Genomic DNA, 20,915 nt, shown 5'->3' on the forward strand with positions numbered 1-20,915 from the left:
GGAAATGGGAGGGAAGTGGGGAGGATTGGGGGGGCTGAATTGGGAGTAAAAAGGGAGAAAACTACTTGAACAATGATTAAAATGAAATTTTTTAAAAATCAACACTTTTCTTGATCAAAAGACCCATTAAGACAGTATAAAGTCAAATCACAGGACTGGAGACAAAATTTCTAGTACCTGTATCTGACAAGATTCTACTATGTGGCTCCTAAATATCAATTAAAAAAAAAAAAGACACAGCAGAACAGAAAAATAAGCAAACACTTGAAACAATACTTCAAAAAAAAAAAGATTTCCAAACATATCTCATTATCCACCAGAGAAATACAAATACAAAACCACATTCTACAGTAATATTATTATAGACCCAGGTGGATGGCTAAAAATTAAACTGACAATAATAAGTGGTGGCATGGATGCAGAGTGAATACAAGTCCCACACACAGTGCTGTCACGTTGGAAAAGTAGTTGGTGGTACCTAGAAAAACTCAGCTTATGCATAGCCTATGACCAGTAAATATAATGTAAATATAAGAATCGCTATAAATGTGTACACATGTGAACACATACACGTCTAAAGAAGCGTGTGCCTATGTGCGAGAGAGCATGCACAGGAGTATTCGTAGCTCCAGGGTATCAGGTCCACACCAAAAGCCGCCACATACCCAGGAGCAGTCGAAGAGGTAAACAAACTGAGTTCTCTGTGCACCGCAGCGAGAGGACGGGATAAGCACGTGCGACAGCATGGACGGATTTCCCTGCAAAGCCCCGAGTCAGGGCCCGGAGACCAGAGTTCCCTTCGTGGGGTCCTGAGACAAAACCCGTGCGCAGTGACAGCTCCGAACGATGGCTGCCTCCTGGGGGGGCTGGATGGACACAGGGCGGTGCCCGTGGGGGCCCTGCGCCCTGACCTGGGCGTTGGGAGACGCGCAGCACGCTGCCCCGGGGAGCCCGCGCCGCCCACCGAGGGTGTTTGAGCACCGCCGCCCGCCGCGCCTCAGCCTGCGAAGGCGTTAGAAGTGCCGGGGGTTTCCTCGCTGTCTCGGCAGTAACTCTACGGCTGCTGCTGCGACTCCTCCTCCGTGGTCCCAGCCGCTGTGGGAGCCCCGACTCCCGAGTGCGGGCGCCGCGCCTCCTGCAGAAGCCGAGTCTCACAGCCGAGGCTGCGGCGTTTCCTGGCTTCTCCACTGCGCTGCGCTGCCCTCACTTCTCCAGATCGCCGCTTCTTCCTCTCCTCCCTCCCTCCCGTCTCCTTCCTGCTCTCTCTCACCCGTGTCTTCCTGTCGAGTGGGGGGGGGGGGGCTCGCTGCCGGCAGACGTGCGTGCTGAGCTGCCCTGTGGTATTCACTGCTGGTGGATCATTTAAAAATCCGCCTCCCATACGGGTCTGCGAGGGGACACCAGAGGCAACTCCAGGTGTGGCTTCCACCTGCCTGCAGGTCGTCCACCGGACGAGCTGGGCTGCCTGCCACCTGTGTTTCCAAGATGCCGAGAAGGGACTTTGGAGACCCGCCAGCTCTGAAGGCAGACGGTTTCTGCACGGGGAGCACGGGCCCCCTCCTCCAACTGGCCAACCTGGGCGCCAGGAGCACTCACCTGGCGGGGGCGCTGCAAGGACTACATTATAAACACCTGCGCGATGCCCGGCACGGCCTGCGCTGTGGGCGATGGTCGCTGTGACTCCTGCACCTGGAGAGTCAGAGCGGCCGTGCCAAGGGCCTGGACCCCAGGAGGCAGCTGCCAGGGCTGCCCAGCGACGCCCGGGCCGTGTGCCGGCCGACCAAGCCCGCACCGCCCTCCGGGACTCGGGTAATAACCGCCCCCTCGCTCTGTGCCTGAAATAAAGACGCGGTCACTTCACGCCCGGACGCCTTATGGGGCTGCGGTGGGGACACATGCTGGGAGACCACAACGCACTGTCTCCCCGGGTGCCGTCTGCTGTCGCGGGGCCACGGGGCACGTTGTTTCTCTGAGCCCATCGCCCGCACGGCTGTCCTGGGAAGTGGCGCCGGGTACACCCTACAGTGAGGGTGGGTGGGACCGGCGTGTCTGCGGCCGAGGGCCGGGCGCCGGCTCTGGGAGCCGCTTGTAGCGGCCGGGACCCTCGGAATCAGCGCAGAATGACGGACCTCCAAGGCAGCCGCGTCCGTTCTAACAAAGAACCTCACCCTGGCTGGCGTAGCTCAGTGGATTGAGCGCGGGCTGCGAACCAAAGTGTCGCAGGTTCGATTCCCAGTCAGGGCACATGCCTGGGTTGCAGGCCATGGCCCCCAGCAACCGCACATTGATGTTTCTCTCTCTCTCTCTCTCTTTCTCCCTCCCTTCCCTCTCTAAAAATAAATAAATGAAATCTTAAAAAAAAAAAAAAAAAGAACCTCACCAGCAGGTGGCTAACGACGCCCACACACCACACACAGAGGGCTGTGTTTCCTGCTCACAGAACCGTTCGAGCTTGTGAAGGGTCACGTCCCTATTTTCAATAATATTCCCAAATGCTAGTGGGCCGGCCAATTAAATCCGCCACGCGGGGTGGATCCAAGGAAACCGCCCGTGACGAGAACGTGGTGTGTTCGGCTCTGTCTTTGAAAACAAGCGGAAATGTTTCTAGTTCACGTTACCCGGTGCCAGCCTACCCGCCTGAGCTTTTCCTTTCTTTTTCATCTTGAAAAACGCAAAGATTTAAAAATCCGGAGTAAAGCACAGAAGATAGTACCACAAATACTAATTTTGTATCGGCATGGTTTTTAGAGGACTAGAACGTGAGAGAAGTTGCCCACGTTTTTAAAGGCCCCTGTGGGCTGAAGGAACTGGCTGACTCTTCCTGAGCCTCACCAGCCCCCTGACACAGGCGAGCTGCCTGAAAAAGGACAAGCATAATTCCATCTCGTTTGCTGGGTTTCTCCGCTGTATTTTTCACGAGTCTTTGCTCATTTTCTGTCCTTTCAAGTGTGGATCTGTTTAGGGGTTTGTTTGTCAGGTTCCAAAGACCTTCCGTCTGTTACGCTGTCGACGTTATCTCAATGTTGGGCAGCATTTGAGCCATATCTTAGCAAAGAGAAATAAGACACGTGGCAGTCAAAACCCTGTTAAATCTGGCCATGTAGTGTCCATTTCAGTCCGTGCTAGTGAGGCTGAAGACACGGGTTCAATCCTAAGTTAGTACTTATCGGCGTGTCCTGGACGGAAACCTCTGTTTGGGGACGGAGGGCTCCTCCCCCCAACCCTGACAAATGCCCTTTGTCGTCAGTTACCGGAGAAGGTGGCTAACGGTCGTGGGGGTGGGGGGGCTGGGGGGGGCGGGGGGGGCTCGAACATCGCTGCCATGGGGGGAGACGGGCAGAATGCAGACGGCTCACCCTGTGCCCGGGGGCTCCACTGGCACATGCACAGAGAGGCTGAGTCACTGGTCCGAGGGCACGCAGCTGCCACCAGGCTGGCCCAGAGCCCGGACCCGGGCCGTCAGACTCCCGCCTCCTGCCCCTGAGCACATCACAGCGCGTCTCGGCGGAGCGCCGAAGCCTCGAACACGAGTGTCGCTTCTGTGATGTCACCGTGTCTGCACGGCGGCTGTATTTGTACGTCAGGGCTGGACCGAACTCCCACCCACGGTCCGTGTTCTCTCCTCATACAAGCAGTGGGAATGTCGGGATGAAAACGTGGGCGCTGGCACCTCAGGGCAGCAGCCCCACGCGCGCTGTGCCAGCTCAGCTCAGCGCCGTGCGGTGCCCTGCGGTGTGGGCTCCGGCCGCAATGCTCTCCTCCTCCGACGGGCTCCTGGGTGGTGAGCGGACGACAATCCCCCGTCCCCATACCGGCAGGATTGCCTGTGTGCACCACTTACCTGAAGAGGCAGAGAATTACGCTCCCGGTTGCCAGGGAGACCAGGGAGACGCTGTAGCCCAGGGTGTAGACGGCCTTCACCAGGACGTAGAACGTGATCTGCGGAGAGAGACGCTGTGAGCTGCGGGCGGCCGGCGGGGACCCAGGGCCGCTGCCCTTGGGGGCGGCTCTGGGCTGCCGGCCACCTGGAACCCCGGGACAGGCCCTTGCACGCCGTTCGGTGCTAATTTCCCTTCGAACCTGAGCCTTTTCACTGTGTGTGACTGTGGATGGTTTCCGCAAGGCAGGTCTGTGGGAGGTGGGGAGTGGACCTGCCACCGTCAGGGACCCTGGCTGCTCCCTGGGGGCCCCCACGCCCACACTGGGACCAGCGGCCGACCCCGTGTCCCCACAGCGCCCGGACCTGGGACAGCGCCTGCCGCCCTGTCCACGTGTCTTTCACCAAGAAAACGCTCGGCTCCACGCGGACAGTTCAAACCTCAGGGATGTACACATGCTCAGACGACCCCGGGAGTCCGAAGACGCCACGATTCCCACCAAAGAAAGAGGAAAACCCAGCAGGAGGGGTTGAGGCCCTGGCTGGTGTGGCTCACTGGTGTGGCACCAGCCTTGGAACCAAAGGGTCGGCGGTTCGATTCCCAGTCAGGACACATGTCTGGGCTGTGGGACAGGTCTCCAGTAGGGGGCACGCAAGAGGCAACCACACATTGATGCTTCTCTTTCTCTCTCCCTTCCCCTCTAACAATAAATAAATAAAATGTTTTTTTAAAAAGGAGGGGTCGAGGGACACAGCTAAACCCCACGATCTTCCCCAAGCTCCCCTCCAACCGTAACGACCCCGATTTCCAGTGAGAAACAAAGGAGGTTCCTGCAGGGAGAAAGGGCCCCGTGCGCGTGCGTGTGTGTGCATGTGCACGTGAGTGCATGTGTGTGCATGTGTGTGCACGTGAGTGCATGTGTGTGCATGCATGTGTGTGCGTGTGTGTGCATGTGCACGCGAGTGCATGTGTGTGTATGTGCACGTGAGTGCATGTGTGTGCATGCAGGTGTGTGCACGTGAGTGCATGTGTGTGCATGCATGTGTGTGCATGTGTGTGCACGTGAGTGCATGTGTGTGCATGCAGGTGTGTGCGTGTGCGTGCATGTGCACGTGAGTGCATGTGTGTGCATGTGCACGTGAGTGCGTGTGAGTGCATGCAGGTGTGTGCATGTGTGTGCACTCGCATTCTCCTCTCCTCTGACCCCTGGGGTCACTGCAGGGGTTGGGGCGGAGAAAGGGCTGCGACGCCTGCCCCGGGGCAGGTCCGACAAGTGGGGGTGCGGGAAGGTGCGCCCCCTCCTCGGCTGCGAGGCTGCAGGGCTCCCGGCTGTGTTTCCAGGGGAAAGCCGACGGCCGGGAGGGGCTGGAAGATGCCCTCGGAAGCTGTGGTTGTGGGCCTGTGTCCACTTCCCGTTCTCTCTTCCGAGTGGGGGGGGCCGCTCCCCACCGCTTCGCCTTGTGAGAGATGTTCCAGTCCTCCCGGAAGCACAGACGCGGACACGAGCAGCAGACACGCTGACAGGCCCGAAACCTCGGCGAATGGGGGTCGGCAGGGCACCCCGGTCTCCGCCTGCACCTCCCGCCCTTCCTGCTGCTGGCCGTGTCCAGGCACACGCGCCACGGTGCCCTCTGTCCGCAGGTGGCCCTCACAGGTGGCCCTCACAGCACTGGCGCCACCTCCGAGGCTTCACACCTGCCGTCCCAGGCCCCAGGTGGTCAAACGCGGGCGATGTCAGGGGGGCAGGTGTGAGGGTCCCGACGGCCCTTCTCCCGTAAGACGGGGACGGCAGCGACGCGGCGCCCTGCTTCCGGGCCCCCGACCGGCGTCTCGGCCTCGGGAGCCCCGCGGCTCCTCACAGTCTGGGGAGCGTGTCGGGCGGAGAGGGAACACGTGTGAGCAACCGCGAGTGGGCGAGCCTGTGTGAGCCCCGGGGCACGGCCTGCCGCCTCCTCCCCGGCGTGGCCGCCGTTTCCGCGCCCGGGGGACGGCGTCGGCCTCTGCGTCGCGTCTGGTTCTTCCGTCTGGTTCTTCCGCGTCCGCTAGGTTTTCCCGAGACGCAGGGCTGCCGTCCGCAGCCGCCCGCAGCCGCCGTGGGGGCGGGAAGGCAGGGGGCATCTCCACTTCTGGACGAGGCGCTGCCGTCCCAGGGACCCAGCCCCCGGTTCCGGAAGCCCCGTCATCTCGAAACACGGCGACACCTGGAAACCCAGCCAGGCAGGCGGCTGAACCCCCTCCGTTTCCCCTCCGAGGACAGGTGTCCCGTGCCCTCCTCTCGGACCCGGGACCCGACCCCGCAGCACAGACGCGGGAGGCAGACGCAGCCCTGGGGCACAGCGGCCCTTGCCCGAGCGAACTGGGGCTGGGGGGGGGGGGGGGGCAGGGCCTGATGCGGATCAGCGACCAGAACGGACGAAGGAAGAGCCGGGGCCCCTGGCCCACGGCCCCGGGGACACTGAGGTCTGGGCGGAGGAGGAGGAGCATGAGGGTGAAGAAGGCCACGGTGCTCAGTGCTCCAGGTGGCAGCTCCTCCTGCCGTTTGTTCGGTGCAGAGATGCCGCCCGCGGACCTTGCTCCAAAGCCGAATTCGGTCGGCGACCACCGTCGGGGAGCAGCGTGGGCCCCAGGGCGCCGAGCGTGCTCCTCGGAGACAGGCCCTCGCCGTCCCCGAGCCCGTCCCCCCCTCCACCCCGCCCCGTGCCAGGCTGCTCAGCGCGGGCGGGGCGCGTTCCAAAGGGCCCTGGGGGGGGCCGAGCGGCAGAATCTCGCCGACTTGGAGCCGAGCGCTGAGGGAGGGTGGTCTCTGCTGTCGGGGAGGGGTGCGTGCAGGCGCGAGGGTGGCAGGGAAGGGTTACGGCCGGGCCTGGGAGCTGAGAGGCGAGGGCAGACGTATTTTTAGGGGCATGGCATAATATGGAAGAAATGTGTCCACTTGATGCATGAAACGGCTAAAATGCCAAACAGTTCTCGCGGCTAAATATAGCAGCGTGCTCTTTACTTCAGAGCGCTGTCAGCTAATGCATCACACAGGAGGCATCCCGCGGGGCTGCCCGCGCGTCGTGGGGCTGCTGTCTGTCTGTCTGTCTGTCTGTCCTTCAGCGAGACGGCCGGCAGCAGCCAGGGCAGAGAGTCACGCTCGGGGCCGAGAGGCAGCCAAGAGGGCAGGTTCAGCCCTGGTCCTTCTAGGTGCGTCTGGAAGATTCCGGACACGCGGGTGGAGGGGTTCCACCCCGAGGCCCACAGAGACTACGCTGGTGCTAAATCTCTAGTCGTTTCCCTCGTCAGCGGCTCTCAGCACCCCGGGGGGACCCCACGGGGGACACTGGGCCGCAGGTGGGAACCAGGGCAGGGGTGCGGCCTGAGAGGCTGCAGACAGCCCGCGATGCCGGAGGGGGGTCAGGAAGCCGGGGCAGCAGACCCTGGGGCCCGAGGGCGGGCGAGCAGGCTGAGGACACCAGGCTGGGGGACACCCTTGTGGAGGTCTGCCTCAGCTCCCGTGATGGGGAGGGGGCCCCCGAGAGGGTCTCGGGGTCCCTCCCGCCCTGCTTCCCCGCAGCACCCAGCAGGGGACGAGGAACAACAGGGGGAAGGGCTGTGGTGTGGCACCCCAGGGACCCGGGGGCGAGGGTAAATCCTCTCAATGGGAGTCAACGCTGTGTCCACGGTCAGAGCCGGACCGTGTGCGGACAGTGTGCTCCGTACGCAGGGCGAGGGCCTGACAATTGGTTCGGTGGGAGGGGACGCAGAGGAGGGACACCGGCCTGTGGAAGGGGGACGCCGGGTGGGCGCCCCCGGGACAGGCCTGCCGCTGGGGGCTGCTCTGCAGCAGCCGGTGCACAAGCCCGGCGGCTTCCCAGGCCGCCCGGGGTCCAAACCAAGAGGCGGCCCCAGGGGCTGGCGTCCACCGGCGTCCGAGCCCCTTTCCCTTCACAGGGCCTCCCCTCCTGGCCCCACTGGGCCCTTGGAGCCCCTCGCCGACCGTCCGCAGCCACCCCTGCGGCTCGTGTGGGAGTCGTTGTGTTTCCCCTCGACTGAGATTCATTTCAAAACCAGCGAAGGTCACACACAGCACCTGGGGCAGAGCTGGGCCGCGTGAGAGCCGGAAACCCCATAAAGTCACGGACCCGGGGAGACGGTGAGCGGGTGCCCAGGTGAGGACCGACCCCGGGGGCGAGAGTTCACGAGGGGCAGGAGAACGGCCCCTCACAGGCCCCTGCCCCCGCCACCGGGGAACTCGGCCTGCGCCTGTCCTGCCAGGGACCGTCCTGGCCCCCAGGCACGTCCACACCCCCAGGTTTCATCTTCCAAGGTTTCCCTGAACAACCGAGTACCCACGGTGCTCACGGAAGCTGCAGTCAGGAGGAACAATGAGTAACTTTGGTTTCGTGCCGTCATTTTCTTCACTTTCGAGCCTCGAAGTATTTTGACTTTCTAACCCGAGAGCAGGGCCCATGCATGCACGACATTTGCAGGATGGACGAAACGTTTAGTTCAGAAGAAAAACAGCTCTCTGACCCGGGTGGAGGAGCGTCGGAACTTACAGCTGCTGGGTGCTTCACGCAGGGGGACCCCAGGGACCCCAGCGGTTTCCCAGACGGTGTTGCCGGGAATGCCACCCACGGCACGGCCCGGGGACCGAGGACAGAGCTGACGTGGCTTCGAGCGGTGGCCGGCCCCCGGCCCCCACACCCAGCGTGCCTTCCAGCCTCCTCGGGTCAGAGCACGGGGGGGAGGGGGTGATCGAGGGAGAAGCAGCCCACCCGCCACGGGGACCTGGGGCAGCCGAGCAGGCTGGCGGGGCGGCTCAGACACCCCGAGCCTCGGGCCGCACGTCCGTCCAGAAGCCCCGGCGGTGTGACCGCTGGGCTGACGCAGACGCACCTGCCACGTGGGACGGGGTGGAAGGATGTGAAATGGCCGCTGCCCCCGCTCGCTGCCCACAGGGAGGTCGTGTGGGACTCACGTCGCGGCTGCAGTGGGGCCGGCCGGGCCCCATGGAGGGGGGCGCCCAGGGAGGACCAGGGGCCCCGGCGCCACCGCAGCTGGAGACGCCCTGAGCTGCGCACAAACCACGGTGGACCCCACCCCAACAGGTGGGTCGCCCCGCAGTGGGACGCACAGCTGCGGTGAGGATGCAGGGATGCCCAGGGGACAGCTGGCGGCAAGGGGGAGGGGAGGAGGAGGAGGGCGGTTCCCTGCTCTGGGCCCCGAGTGCCCTCCGCTTCTGTGGGCCCCAAGTCCGATCTCTGGCTGGGGAGCCTGGCGAGGGCGGGGCCTCCTCGTGTGTTTGGGGCGAGCGGGTGGCTTCTGGCAGCACGAACCCCCTTGCCGACCCCCTGAGGGGCCCTTCTGCCACCGAGGGACTGAGGGGAGCGTGACAGACACGTGACACAGGAACACCCACTCGGCGGTCGTGCAAAACAAGGGGGCGCAGGAGCCGGGTTCCAGCAGCCCCCGGTGAGGCGTGTCCCGGCCTCCCACGCTTGGCCACCCCATGGCCCCAGCCCACCGCCCACCGGGGCCCCCGTGACGTCACACAGAAGAGCACCGTGTCTCACCCCCCACCCAGGCTATGGGGGCATGTGAGCCAGCCCAGGGGAGGACAGTGATCTTGTTTCCTGGGGACAAGGCAGAGCAAAGCCAGGCTGGCCCTCAGCCCATGCGGGGGCTGAGGAGGGCAGAGGGCAGGCCCAGGGTGGGGCCGAGCCCACGGCTCCCCGAACGTCCCCCGAGGAAGGACCCACCCACCACACTCACCCCGCCTCGTCTCCTGGTGCCACGTGGGTACACGGTGCCCCGCCTCGGGGACACCCCCTGCGAGGCCCGGCCTGGGACACGAGGGGCAAGCCACCTGCAGCCAGCCGGCCCTGCACCCACTATGGGACAGACTCCGCCTCCCGGTTTGCGGAGACGGAGACGCTGCAGCGTGGGGGCTGGCACCAGGGCCAGGGACACTTCCCTGCGGTGTCTCCCGCGCTGGCCCACGTCCCGAACACCCTGATGGGGGTGGAGAGGCCCCGGAGGCAGAAGGGAGGCTCCCGAGGACTCTTTTAGGCAGGAGGTTTCCAGACGCCGGCTGCAGGTGAGCAGGACCCGCCCCTCGGGCCCCCAGATCCCAGGCCAGCAGCTAACGCCCTGCCTGCAGCCGGGACGGACCAGGACCACTCCGCTCGCGTGGCCGACCAGCCGCGGGGCTGCCCCTGTGGGCAGGCAGGGCTGTCCCGTCAGCCGCGCCTCCAAGAACCGAGACGCCCCCCGGAGGCGGGGCCCTGGGGGCCTTACCTTGCCCTCGTCCTCGGGGTCACTGTAGCCGCACGCGTCCATGAAATCCGGGAACATCTCGGACCAGCCGTCGCCCGTGCAGTTCTTGCTGATGTTCCCTGGAAGATCGGTCCCGATGTCGGCACGTGCGGGCTGCGGGGACGGAGCGGAGCCGTCCTCCCCGCGTCCCTGTCTCCCCCCCCCCACCCCCCGCCAGTGGTCTCGGCCGCAAGGACTTGGAAGTCCCCCTGACACCTGCCCAGGGCAGCCCCGCCCTCCCGAACACCGGGCGTGTCGGCTCTTTTCGGTTCTGGCAGACGGATCTCTTCATGCCGCCAGAGTCCGGACTGTTTACGAGAAGCAAAACAAGACCCCCTTCCAGGGAGCAGCCCAGAGACCCTGCAGGGGGTGGGCCTGGGGGGGAGGCGGCCTCAGCCCCCATTAGTGGGCCCCCGTTTCCAGAAACCCAAGGACACAGCAGATGGGGGTCCGTGCCCCAGGAGCCTGCTCGGAACTCGGGGCTGAGGGGGGCTGGGGAGTCGGTCCAGGGAGCACAGAGCTGGCCTTGTCCCTGTCCTGGGCCTCAGGCTCCCATGGCGGGCCCTCCCTGGGGTCCAGGAGGCTGTGTGTACACTCCGTGCTGGGCCCACGGCCCCCCATCTGCACGGCCCCCCATCTGCACCACCGTGGCGCTCAGGCCCCTGTCTGCGTATCTGGCCCACACACGGGGCTCTCGCTCACCCATCATCCTCTCCCCGGGGCCTGCTGTGCCCCTCGGCCGGCCCCAGGCGGGTGACCCAGCGGGACGCCTTTCGCCCTCTGCTCCCCAAAACCAGCCTGACACACGGCTGCTCCCCGACCTGCCCAGTGAAAGGGAGGGACACCCTCGAAGGGGAAGCCGCGGCACCCCAGCCCCCAGACGCAGACCCCAGCCCCCGGACGCAGACCCGCCGCCGGGGCTCAGAGACACACAGCCAAGCACCTGCTCTGCCGTGAGGGCTGCTGAGCACCGCGGGGCAGGGCACCGTCACCGTCTCCCCGACGTCCGCCGGGCGCCAGCACGTGAGGTTGTCCCAGACGCCGCTGCAGGCTGCGGGGACAGAGGGAGATGGGGGGTACCCAGGTGCAGGGTCTGCGTGGGCGCTCCGCCAACAGAAACCCTGTTTGTCGGACAGTTCTCTTGCAGGCTGCTTTTCTGTGAGAAAACGTGCACCAGCGACATCACCGAGAACACACGTAGCTGCTCGACCCTTTGGGTCGGCTCTGGGAAGCCCCCAGGCCTGGGGTGGGAAGTTCCCGGGTGACCCGGCCTGCACTGCACACTGCTCCGTGGCAACAGAATCGTGAAAACTGCCGCCCTGCTGGTGTGAGAACGTGGCATCTCCTTGTCTGAGTCTGGGGGCTTCGGACCCCCTGGACCCCCATTTCTGGCACTAAGGTGTCAGGCCAGAGGCAGCTGGCAGTGCCCCTCCCACCACATTTAACAGCAAAGAGCACCAGCAACTCCCCATTCAAAACCTGATGTTGAGCCCTGGCTGGTGCGGCTCAAGTGCATTGAGTTCCAGCCTGTGAACCAAAGGGTCGCCGGTTCGATTCCCAGTCAGGGCACGTGCCTGGGTTGCAGGCCATGATCCCCCAGCAACCGCACATTGATGTCTCTCTCTCTCTATTTCCCTCCCTTCCCTCTCTAAAAATAAATAAATAAAATCTTTAAAAAAATAATAAAATAAATAAAATTTTTTAAAAACATGGTGAGAATCAGCCAGTAAGTGGCTGATTCGCGTGGAATCCACATGGTGCCGCAGCCCACAGGCTCCCCGCCAACCGCCAAGGGTGAGGCCGGGCCTCACGGTGCACGTGCTGGGGGCCTCACGGAACCGGAGCAGCCGAGGGGACAGTGTGTGTGGGAACAGGCAGTGAGGACGCGTCCTTCCTGGGAAGACTCCATCCAAACTGCCGAGAGGCGGCCCCAGCGGCCCCGGGTGGGAGGGGGAACGTGCGAGCTGGCCACGGAGGCCACGAGCAAAGGGCACGGAGGAGGGGGGGCAGCTCAGAGGCCCGGAGCCCCCGAAGTCGTCCCCCCCTTCTGCCTCACGAGCACGCACTTGCGCTCCGAGTTCTCGTGGGAAACACCGAACACCCGGAAGCTGGGACAGCGGCCGAGCGGAGCCGGCGCCCCGCGGGCAGGCCTGTGGGCGGCCTGTGTGCCGAGCCCCTCCCAGCGCGACGCACCCGGGGGAGCCTGTGCCTGCTCAGCTTTCCCGTCGGGGTTCGCGCCGAGTGAGGAGACGCCCACCGCCCTCCCAGCTCCAGAGGCCTCATCCACGTCGAAGCCTGTGACCCGTTTCCGACTCCCAGCCCCCAAGTCCGTCACCAACGTGGAGGACTGAAAGCCAAACGCGGTGACTCACCCACGGAGCCGGGAAAAATGCCTTTTAAAACGGCTTTGTCCTTCTCTGCGAGCCCGGCCGTTTGCCGGGGGCTGAATCACAGCCGGCCGGCGCCCGCTGTGGCCTCAGAGCCGCCGAGGGCCGCGCTGCAGGCCGGCTCCCCGAGGAGGCGCTGCCTCCGCCGCCGCCTCCTCTTCTGCACGTGCTCACAGCGGGTGCACACAGGTCTGTCCGCCAGTGCCCCCCCTCCCCCGGGGGCCCGGAACCCTCTGTGAACAGCAGCCTTTCGTCCCCGCAGACACCCCGAGCTAGCGGGCACCAAGCGTCCAAAGACCACGTCCACTACCCGCCCGCCCTCGGACCCCTCCCTGCCCCGGAGCCCAGCGCGTCCTGGGCGGCTGTCCCACCCCAGGGCCTCGGGCCCCTGTGAAGCTCACCCTGCGGCCCAAACGAGGCTACTCATGGTTTCCCCGCGGCCCCCGCCCCGGGCTGCTGAGGGCCCATCCGACTCCTGCCCAGGGACCCCCTGCGCACGCCCCCATCCTGCCCCCTGAGGCTGTCACTCCCGGGAGGGACCCAGGGTCCCGTTTCCTGAGCTCCAGGAGCAGGGGCTGAGATGGAGAGTCCACCCGCCCGGGCGGCTGCCAGCGGCTGCGTCCCAGGGCCCCGCGCCAGCCTCCCCTGTACGCGAGTCTCCGCAGAAGTGACCACGCCGTGCCGGGGCCGAGGGGGCGCGAGCAGGCCAGCGTGGGCCCTGGGCACAGTGGGCTCCGCGACTGTCAGCCTCGCCCTCCCCGAGGGGTGGGGGGACGTCCTCCCCGGCGTCCCCGCAGCCTGCGCCGGTGGCCGACGACAGGTGCCCAGGGAGTCTCGGTCTCCCCGAACCCCAGCAGAGCTGCCACTTGCAGGGGGGCCCGAATTCCTCCGCGGGCTCCTGCTGTCTGTGGTTCGAAGGGTGGGCTCCACACACCACCGTCCTTGGAGCACTGGCCGGAGAGACGCAAGGGAAGCGCAGCCTCTCGCGCTCAGCCAGGCACCGGCTGGGAGCCGTTCAGAGAGGCTGCGGTCGGTGGCGGAGGCCCGGCCCGGCAGGCCCGAGCGCGGCACAGCGTCCGGAGGGGAGACTCGGAGCCCTGCCTGGGCAGCTGACCACCTCAGGGCACAGCTCAGGGAGCGACAGAGACCTAAGTGCCCCCACGGACAGAAAGGAGAGAAGACGCGGTCCAGCCAATAGGCTGCGCTCTCCCGACGTCACGGAGCCCTTGGAGGAGCTGCGGCCGCGCCCACCTGGCAGCTGCGGTGACTGGGGTTCACCTCTCCACACAGGTGGTCACGCCCACAGCGCCCGGGCCGGCCACGAGGGCCTTGGGCCCCAACGTGAGGCGCGCAGCTGGCATGGGGCCTCGGCATGGGGACGGCGCGCAGGCGAGCGGGCAGGCCGAGCCTTTGGCCCCAGAGCAGCAGCGGCCCCGGCCTGGCCGGGAGCCCTGGACACCTGCAGCTGACACCTGATGTCACACAGGCGGAACCCTGGCCCCACGGCACGGCCAGTGCTCCAAACGCATTCAGACGCGGCTTCACAGGTCACCCCAGTACCTGCCTAGTCAGGGGCTGCGAACGCCCCGCCCTCACTCCCCAGATGTGAACTGCAAGGTGCAGCCAGGATTCTGTTTGCTGGGACGCGGCCGCTGGACAGCGCTTTGGAACCGGACCCCGCCAGGGTCTGGAATCTGGGCGTAGCAAGGTTTTATTGGGGGGCGAGGGCTCAGGCAGGTTTCAGAGGTGGGGAGCACGCTCTCGGACTTGAACTACCACGAAAGCAGCACTCGAACCCAGAACCGACCAAAGCTGTTCCCCGAACGAAAGGGTTTTTCGTGGGAGCCTACAGAAACCCCGGCTGCACCTACATGTTTGGGAAACATGCTGAGGGCAGAGAACGCCGGACGTGGAAACGAGCGTGGTGCCGTGGCCGGGGTCCCGGGGGGCCAGCGCCGAGGACGGGCAGACGGCACGAAGGCAGGGGAGCGTTTTCGTGTCGCCCCCACCCCCGGCAGCCACGCCACGGGCACCCTCGGGACCCACGTACGGCCCGGCCTCCGTGCAGGAGAACTGAGAACACGCGTGCACTGCCGTGTTTGCTGCTGTTGACCTTTCACGCACAGTCACTGCTTCCGCCCTGGCCGGGTGGCTCGGTGGGCTCAAGCGCCGCCCCGTTGCGGGTTCGATCCCCGGTGCATGTTTCTCTCTCCCCCCTTCATCTCTAGAATCGGTGAACAAGTCCCCGGGCGAGGATTTAAGGGAACGGTCGCTGTTCCCCGATAACACACTAAAAACCCCCAAGACCTTCCCTGCGGCGCCGGCTGACCTGCGAGCTCCTGGTGCCCAGTGACCTTTGGCGGCGGCGCTGACAAGGCCTCGCGGCGGGGACTCGGAGCCCGCCACGGCCGTCCACGCTCGTCCAGGAAAACGCTCGGCAGATTTATGCTGGGGACTTGGGCGGCTTCCCGGGGCCGGCCCAGCACATCCATCCACCGGTGTTATGACGGCTGTGGCACACCACCTTCCCGCAGCTCGGCCGGCGGCCCCGAGTGTCAGGACGGCCCCGTGCGGCGACGCCCGGCCCTACCCCCCAACAGGGACCGTCAGGGCCCCCGACACCCGCCCCCTGGGTGCCACCGACAGTGCCGCCCTCGGCGAGAGCAGAGGACCGGTGTGGTCAGCTGCTTGGGGCCCCTGAGTGTCTGCAAGTCAGTGTCCTGCCCACAGTTCCAGTGGCCTCACCAGCCCCCCCACCCCGGGGTGCTCGAGCCCACCTCCCTGGCACCCAGCCCTGTACATCCCACCCGGCCTCCCACCCTTCCCTCCTCCTTCCAGGGCCAAACTGTCCAGCCTGCCCTCGGTCACTCCTCCTCCTGCCTCCAGGACCTTCTGCCAAAAACACTCCCAGCCCCAGACCCCTGCCTGGTGATGCCACACCCTCAGCCCCGTGGCTGTCCCCTCTTCCTTGAGCTCTGGGGACCACCCACTGACCCCCGGGACCCGCTCTGTCATCGTCTCCTGCCCTCTGCGTCTGCCCCACCCACCCGGGGAAGGGGCCCGGGGCAGCGAGGCCACAGGCTGGGGACGCCGTCCAGGGAGCCGTGTTTGCAGGCGCCGGTGGCCCAGATGCGTCACGTGAGTCCCGGCCGGGGCAGCGAGTCTCGGCCGTGAATCAACATCAAGTCACAGAGCCGTAAACTTTCTCACACACTGAATCCTCTTCAGAAGCGAAAGGGGGTTTTGTCTGGATTTCTGTGTTACTTTTGTGTTCGTGTCTGTTTTCGACTCCTCGTCCGTCAGACACGCGAATCCCCTCACTGGAGCTGAAAACCCTTGGTGTCTCGTGTCCAACGCTCTTCCGCACCCATTTCTCAGCCCTGCCGAATCTGACGGCAGCCACGGAGACCCGCAGCGCCTGAGCTCACTTTGGATGCCGGGAGCAAACGTCCGGGGATGACGGGGGACCCCTGCCCATCCAGCAAGACGCTCGCGCAGCCGGACCGGGCTGCCCGCCTTCCGCCGTCCCGGTGACACGGCACCGCTGCCTGCTGGCGTCCCAGCTGGGCAGACCGGACGCAGTAAGAGGAGGAGTGGGAGCTCAGCTCCACGCCTCCGGGGCGTGGCCGCCTGCGTCCGGCTCCTCCTGCCGGGCGGGAAGGTGGGAACTCAGGGAAGGCGCGGAGAGGCCTCCGCAGGCGTTTTTGCTCCCGAGGCCACAGTGACGTCGGGGTCTTCACACCGGAAAACGCCCGAGGACGGAAACCGTCCCCGCAGGAGACTGAGCGACGCGATCCCGGCACTTCGAGGGTGGGCGCCGCTCCACGGCCCCGACCCGCAGCCGCCGTGTCCTTCTTTCTGCTCCGGGCGGGCCGGTGACTCAGCGTCTCCTCGTAGGACGCCGCCGCCCACACGTCTGGTCCGGTCCGGCATGGGCGCACGCAGCACCACCCAGGGGGCCTGGGCCCAGGCGGGGTGGGGGTCGGAGGGCCATCGGCTCCCAGGCCGCGTCCACCTGCCGCCTGCCGGGCTCTCTCCGTGCCACGGGCACGCGTTCCGGGGATCAGGACGTGTTACCTAAAGTTTGCTTTTCCAACGTTCTCTGAAAACGGGCAGCTGGGCAGCTCAGGGCCTGCGATTCCTCGGACCGACAGCGAGGGCCCCGAGGAGCAGCGGCCCTGTCCCACGGCCACACGCCCACCTCCGGGGGCTGTCGGCGCCCCCACCGCCCCCCACGCCCTCACCACCTGTGGACTCGGTTTCCCCGTGCCTCGACGGCGCAACGGGCGACCCCTGCCCGGAGCCTCCACACAGGCCCTGGGGGCCCGCCGCTCACCAGCTGGCTCTCAGCCTTCGCTCTTCCGAGCCTCTCCAGTTTCACGGGAGGGAACGGACCCCCAAGGCCACGATGCCGTTTTGTCGGGACCCACATCTCACCCATCCTGCGGCTGACCGAGGGTCAGCACGTGGCTTTGCGCAGGACGCGCACTTGGACCTGCCGCCGTGGGGCCGAGCTGCTTCGTCCGAGCAGACGCGGTGCCAGAACCTCGCGGGCTGCAGGGTCTCGGCGCCTCGTGGCCGGGAGGGGCCCTGGCCCCGAGGCCTCGCTGTCAGCGGAGGGAGTGGGCAGGAAGAGGGACACTCGGTCCAGAGCGGCGCTGTCCAGTGCGGGAGCCACGGGGCGGGTCTGGCCGACACACGCTGGGTCTCTACGACCGAGTCCACGTGTTACTGTTTTACATTCGTTACTGTCGTTGGTTGAAATGATAATGATTCGGGTGTATTTAGATACATGAAATGTATTGTTAAAATGAATCTCCCATGTTTCTTCTTACTTGTGTTTTTTTAAGATTCTATTATTTAAAGAGAGGGGAAGGGAGGGAGAAAGAGAGGGAGAGAAACATCCATGTGTGGCTGCCTCTCGTGCGCCCCCTGCTGGGGACCTGGTCTGCAGCCCAGGCCTGTGCCCTCACTGGGAATCGAACCAGCGACCCTTTGGTTTACGGGACGACACTCCAACCAAGCCACATCAGCCAGGGCTCTCTTCACTTGTTCTCATGTGGCTCCCAGGAAACTCGAAGTTAACCGAGTGCCTCGGCTCTCTCACGAAGCCCACGCCTGCGGCTCTGGGCCAAGGCACCCCACGCTGTGCCAGCACATCACCTTGCCTTGGCCTGAATCTTCCCTTGAAGGGGATAATCAAGGGCACAGAACAGAGAAAAAGGCAGCTGAAGGACAAAAGGTTTCTGCTCCTGTGTACACTCTGGGTGTTACCCCGGGACCTTCCAAGTATATAAAATAAATGTGTGTGAGCTGAGAGCGCCTGTCCTTTGACCCGGAGAAGATGCACCAGCGAGTTCACGACAGTCACACTCGGTCTGTCCTCAGGAGGAGAAAAATCTCATTTGCGGTTCGATTCCTGACACGTTCCCACTGTTCTTAACTGGACCAAAACCCTCCACGATGTTACTAAGGACTGAAAACGCAAGACATCAGATAAAACCCATAGGAAACAGAGTTGCTTTTGCAAAGCACGACAGGGCCCATGAATTTATTTCAGTAACAGTTGCTGCTGTCTCTAAGCATGGAGACTGGGTTTCTGCTAAGGACTAAAGCTTTCTTTGAAAAGGTTCATGTGAAGGACCTTCTCTTCCATCTGGGATTTGCCAGAAGTGTGTTAAAAAGCAGTGGAAATGGATCTTTTTTGGGGGGGTGGTGTGCAGATGACCGTACCACACCCGTCTGCCGAGCGAGGCCGGAGCCGTGTGCGTGTCGGCTCGCCAAGCCCTCGCCTTACCTCTGGGCAGCTCTGCCTGGGCCCTCAGGAGCTCCGCACACTTGGTTTCTTCCTCCTGTATTTCCAGACGCAGTCGGCATTCCGGGTGAATGCTGTTCACCTGGCCGAGGTTTAAAAACAAAAATAGAAATAATGAAAAATTCCCTCATGGGAAGACAGCGAGGCAACAGTTCTGTACAAAAACCAAACGAACCACAGGGTTTAAGCTGCTTCTGAACTAACACTCATCTAGAGGCGGCCGCCGTCCTGCTTCTGGCACGGTCACCCCAAACACTTCACGGTGCCTTTGTGAGGGAATTGTAAGACAAACACGAACCTGACAGGATTCTCCCTGAGCGGGAAGACGTGTCACAAACACGTCTGTGGAACCCAGCGTGGACCCTCTCCACGAGCCCACAGCCTTCCAGTCCTCGGGCCCCCGTTCCACCGCCCCGACCCGATCGCCGTGAACACGGATTTGCTCACAAGACCGCCCGCCAGGGGCGCAGGGGCGCCAGGCCCCTCAGGCTTCCGCTAAGGAACACCCCTGCCCCCTGGGGAGAGCCCCGGGGAGGAGCACTTCCTTCTCAGGGCCTTTGGGCCACGCTGGACACTCAGCCTTAGCCTCAGGGTGAAGGGGCTTTTCAGAAAGGTTAGAGGGGGGGTGGGGGGAGGGGGGTGGGGGAAGGGGGTGGGGAGGGGGGTGGGGGAAGGGGGTGGGGAGGGGGCGTGGACAGTCACGCCACTTCCCGGTGCCAAAGACAAGCCCAGGGCTCTCCGTCCTCCAGGGCGATATCCTGCTCTGTTCTCACGAAGGTCGGATGCCCCCTTCCTTCAGTACTGGCCCCCCCCCGCCCCCCCATAAGTGCTGACAGTGCTGGCTGGACGCCCCCCCCAGGTCCAGACAGAATTCTGCTTTCACCGAAGAAAGCTGTCCTCTCGGACACACTGTGGCCACCTACGTGCCGTTGTCCTGCTGTTGAGAATGGACTGAAAGAGGTTCCAACAAGGGACATTTCCTGAAATGATCAGGAAGAGAAACGTAAAGCTGGACCTCTCAGCACGTGTGTCCTCATTTAAGAACAAACAGACAAAAAGGACCTGGAGCTCGTTTTCCCCTGCTCGTGGCCGCACAGCCCCCAACAGCAGGACCCTGCTTCCCGCAGGCCGGCCTTTCCTCCCAGGAGCCGGCGGTGGTGCAAACGTCAGGGTTAGGGAATTCTACTGACTTAAAGGGAAAACAGGTTTTCGCTCAGGTATTCAAAGACACTGTAACGCCTTACAAGGCGGAGCACTGATCCTGGGACATCTCAGAAATTAAAGCAGCACCAGCCACAGTAATTCCGGGTCCTTTGAACCAACCAGCGTTTTCCAGGCGCGGAGACCGGCCGCAGGTCCCGCAGCTTCAGGGGCGGGGGCGGGTGCGCAGCCCCTGAACCCCCGCCTCGGCGACCCGACCCGCTCAGCCCGAGGCCCGGAGCGAGTCCTTAGGGGCGCGGTTCCGGCTGCGGCACGCACCGAGCAGTAAACACGGTGCGCAACCTCTTCTGCCCTTTCTTAAAGGTCTTCAAAGAAAAGCAAGAGTTCTCGAGAAGAACCGGGTGCTCTAAGCGAACTTCTCTGCTCAGCCCACCCTTTCCTCCGGCGCTCTCACGCAAGGATTTAAAAAAACAAGACATCGAAGCGGAGTGTCTCCAGAAGGAAACTTTCCTGGGCCACCGCGCGTCTCGCTCTGCCTCGTAAACAGGTGCCGCGGGCGACCCACTCGCGTTCCGCTCCGAGAGGCGAGGCGCGCGCAGGCGGCCGCTGCCCGGCCCGGGGGACGCGCCGCGGGGACCGGGGTCCGGCTTCCAGCGAGTCCAGGAGGCGGCGAGGGGTCGGAAACGGGGTCGGAAACGGGGGTCGGGGCGGGGCGGGGCGGGCACCGGGCGCACTCACCGGGCCGAGCAGCCAGCCGCAGCAGGTCAGCAGCGCCGGCGGCAGCAGCGCGGGCGGCCTCATCCCGGCTCTGCGGTGCCCACATGGAGCGCGCGGCGCGCGGCTCCCGGGACCGCAGTCCAGGCTCCGAGCCCCGAGCGCGGTGCGCCCAGCAGCTGCCACCCGGAGCCTGGTCCCCGCCCGCGGGACCGCCCGCCGCTCTCGGTGCCCGCGCTCCGCCCCGCGCCCTCCTCCCCGGCCCCCGCCCCGCGCTCCCCCCGCCGCGGCCACCGCCTCCGCAGCCGGAGGAGCCGGGGAGGGATGCGCACAGGTGAACCGAACGCGCGGCGCCGAAGCCGGGGAGACGGCGGCAGGGAACACTGCCCCCCACCACCCCTGGACACCCCGGCCCGGGCTGCGGGCGTGAGCCTGCTCGCGCCTCCTTGTTAAACAACAACCTGAAGGCGCCCAGGAAAGTGGCGAGAAACCCAGTCGGGCGGGGCGCGCCGGGGGGGGGGGGGGGCCGGGGGGCGGACGGCCTGCAAAGCCGGCGGGGTTCTGCTGGGGCCACCGAACGCTGAGAAACTGGACGCGCTGGGGCGGAGGGAGCCTGGTGGCAGGGCCCCGGCGGCTCTCTGGCCCCTTTGAAGACCCCGC

At 64.7% G+C, this 20,915-nt stretch overlaps 1 protein-coding gene across 2 annotated transcripts in view; it reads right to left on the minus strand.

Annotated features, from left to right (window-relative positions):
• Positions 1-20,457, minus strand: part of VIPR2 (vasoactive intestinal peptide receptor 2) — a 28,203-nt gene extending 7,746 nt beyond the window's left edge. For both annotated transcript variants that reach the window (XM_036011091.1, XM_028525928.2), the window contains exons 1-5: positions 20,280-20,457; positions 18,363-18,462; positions 11,122-11,229; positions 10,161-10,258; positions 3,842-3,939 (exon numbers count right to left, since the gene is read on the minus strand). In XM_036011091.1, coding sequence (XP_035866984.1) covers positions 3,842-3,939; positions 10,161-10,258; positions 11,122-11,229; positions 18,363-18,462; positions 20,280-20,342 — 467 coding nt within the window. In that variant the 5' untranslated portion in view covers positions 20,343-20,457. The remainder of the gene's footprint in view (positions 1-3,841; positions 3,940-10,160; positions 10,259-11,121; positions 11,230-18,362; positions 18,463-20,279) is intronic.
• Between the last annotated feature and the right edge of the window lie 458 nt (positions 20,458-20,915).

This window comes from Phyllostomus discolor, chromosome 10, assembly GCF_004126475.2.
Source record: "Phyllostomus discolor isolate MPI-MPIP mPhyDis1 chromosome 10, mPhyDis1.pri.v3, whole genome shotgun sequence".
NCBI classification, from domain to species: Eukaryota; Metazoa; Chordata; class Mammalia; order Chiroptera; family Phyllostomidae; genus Phyllostomus; species Phyllostomus discolor.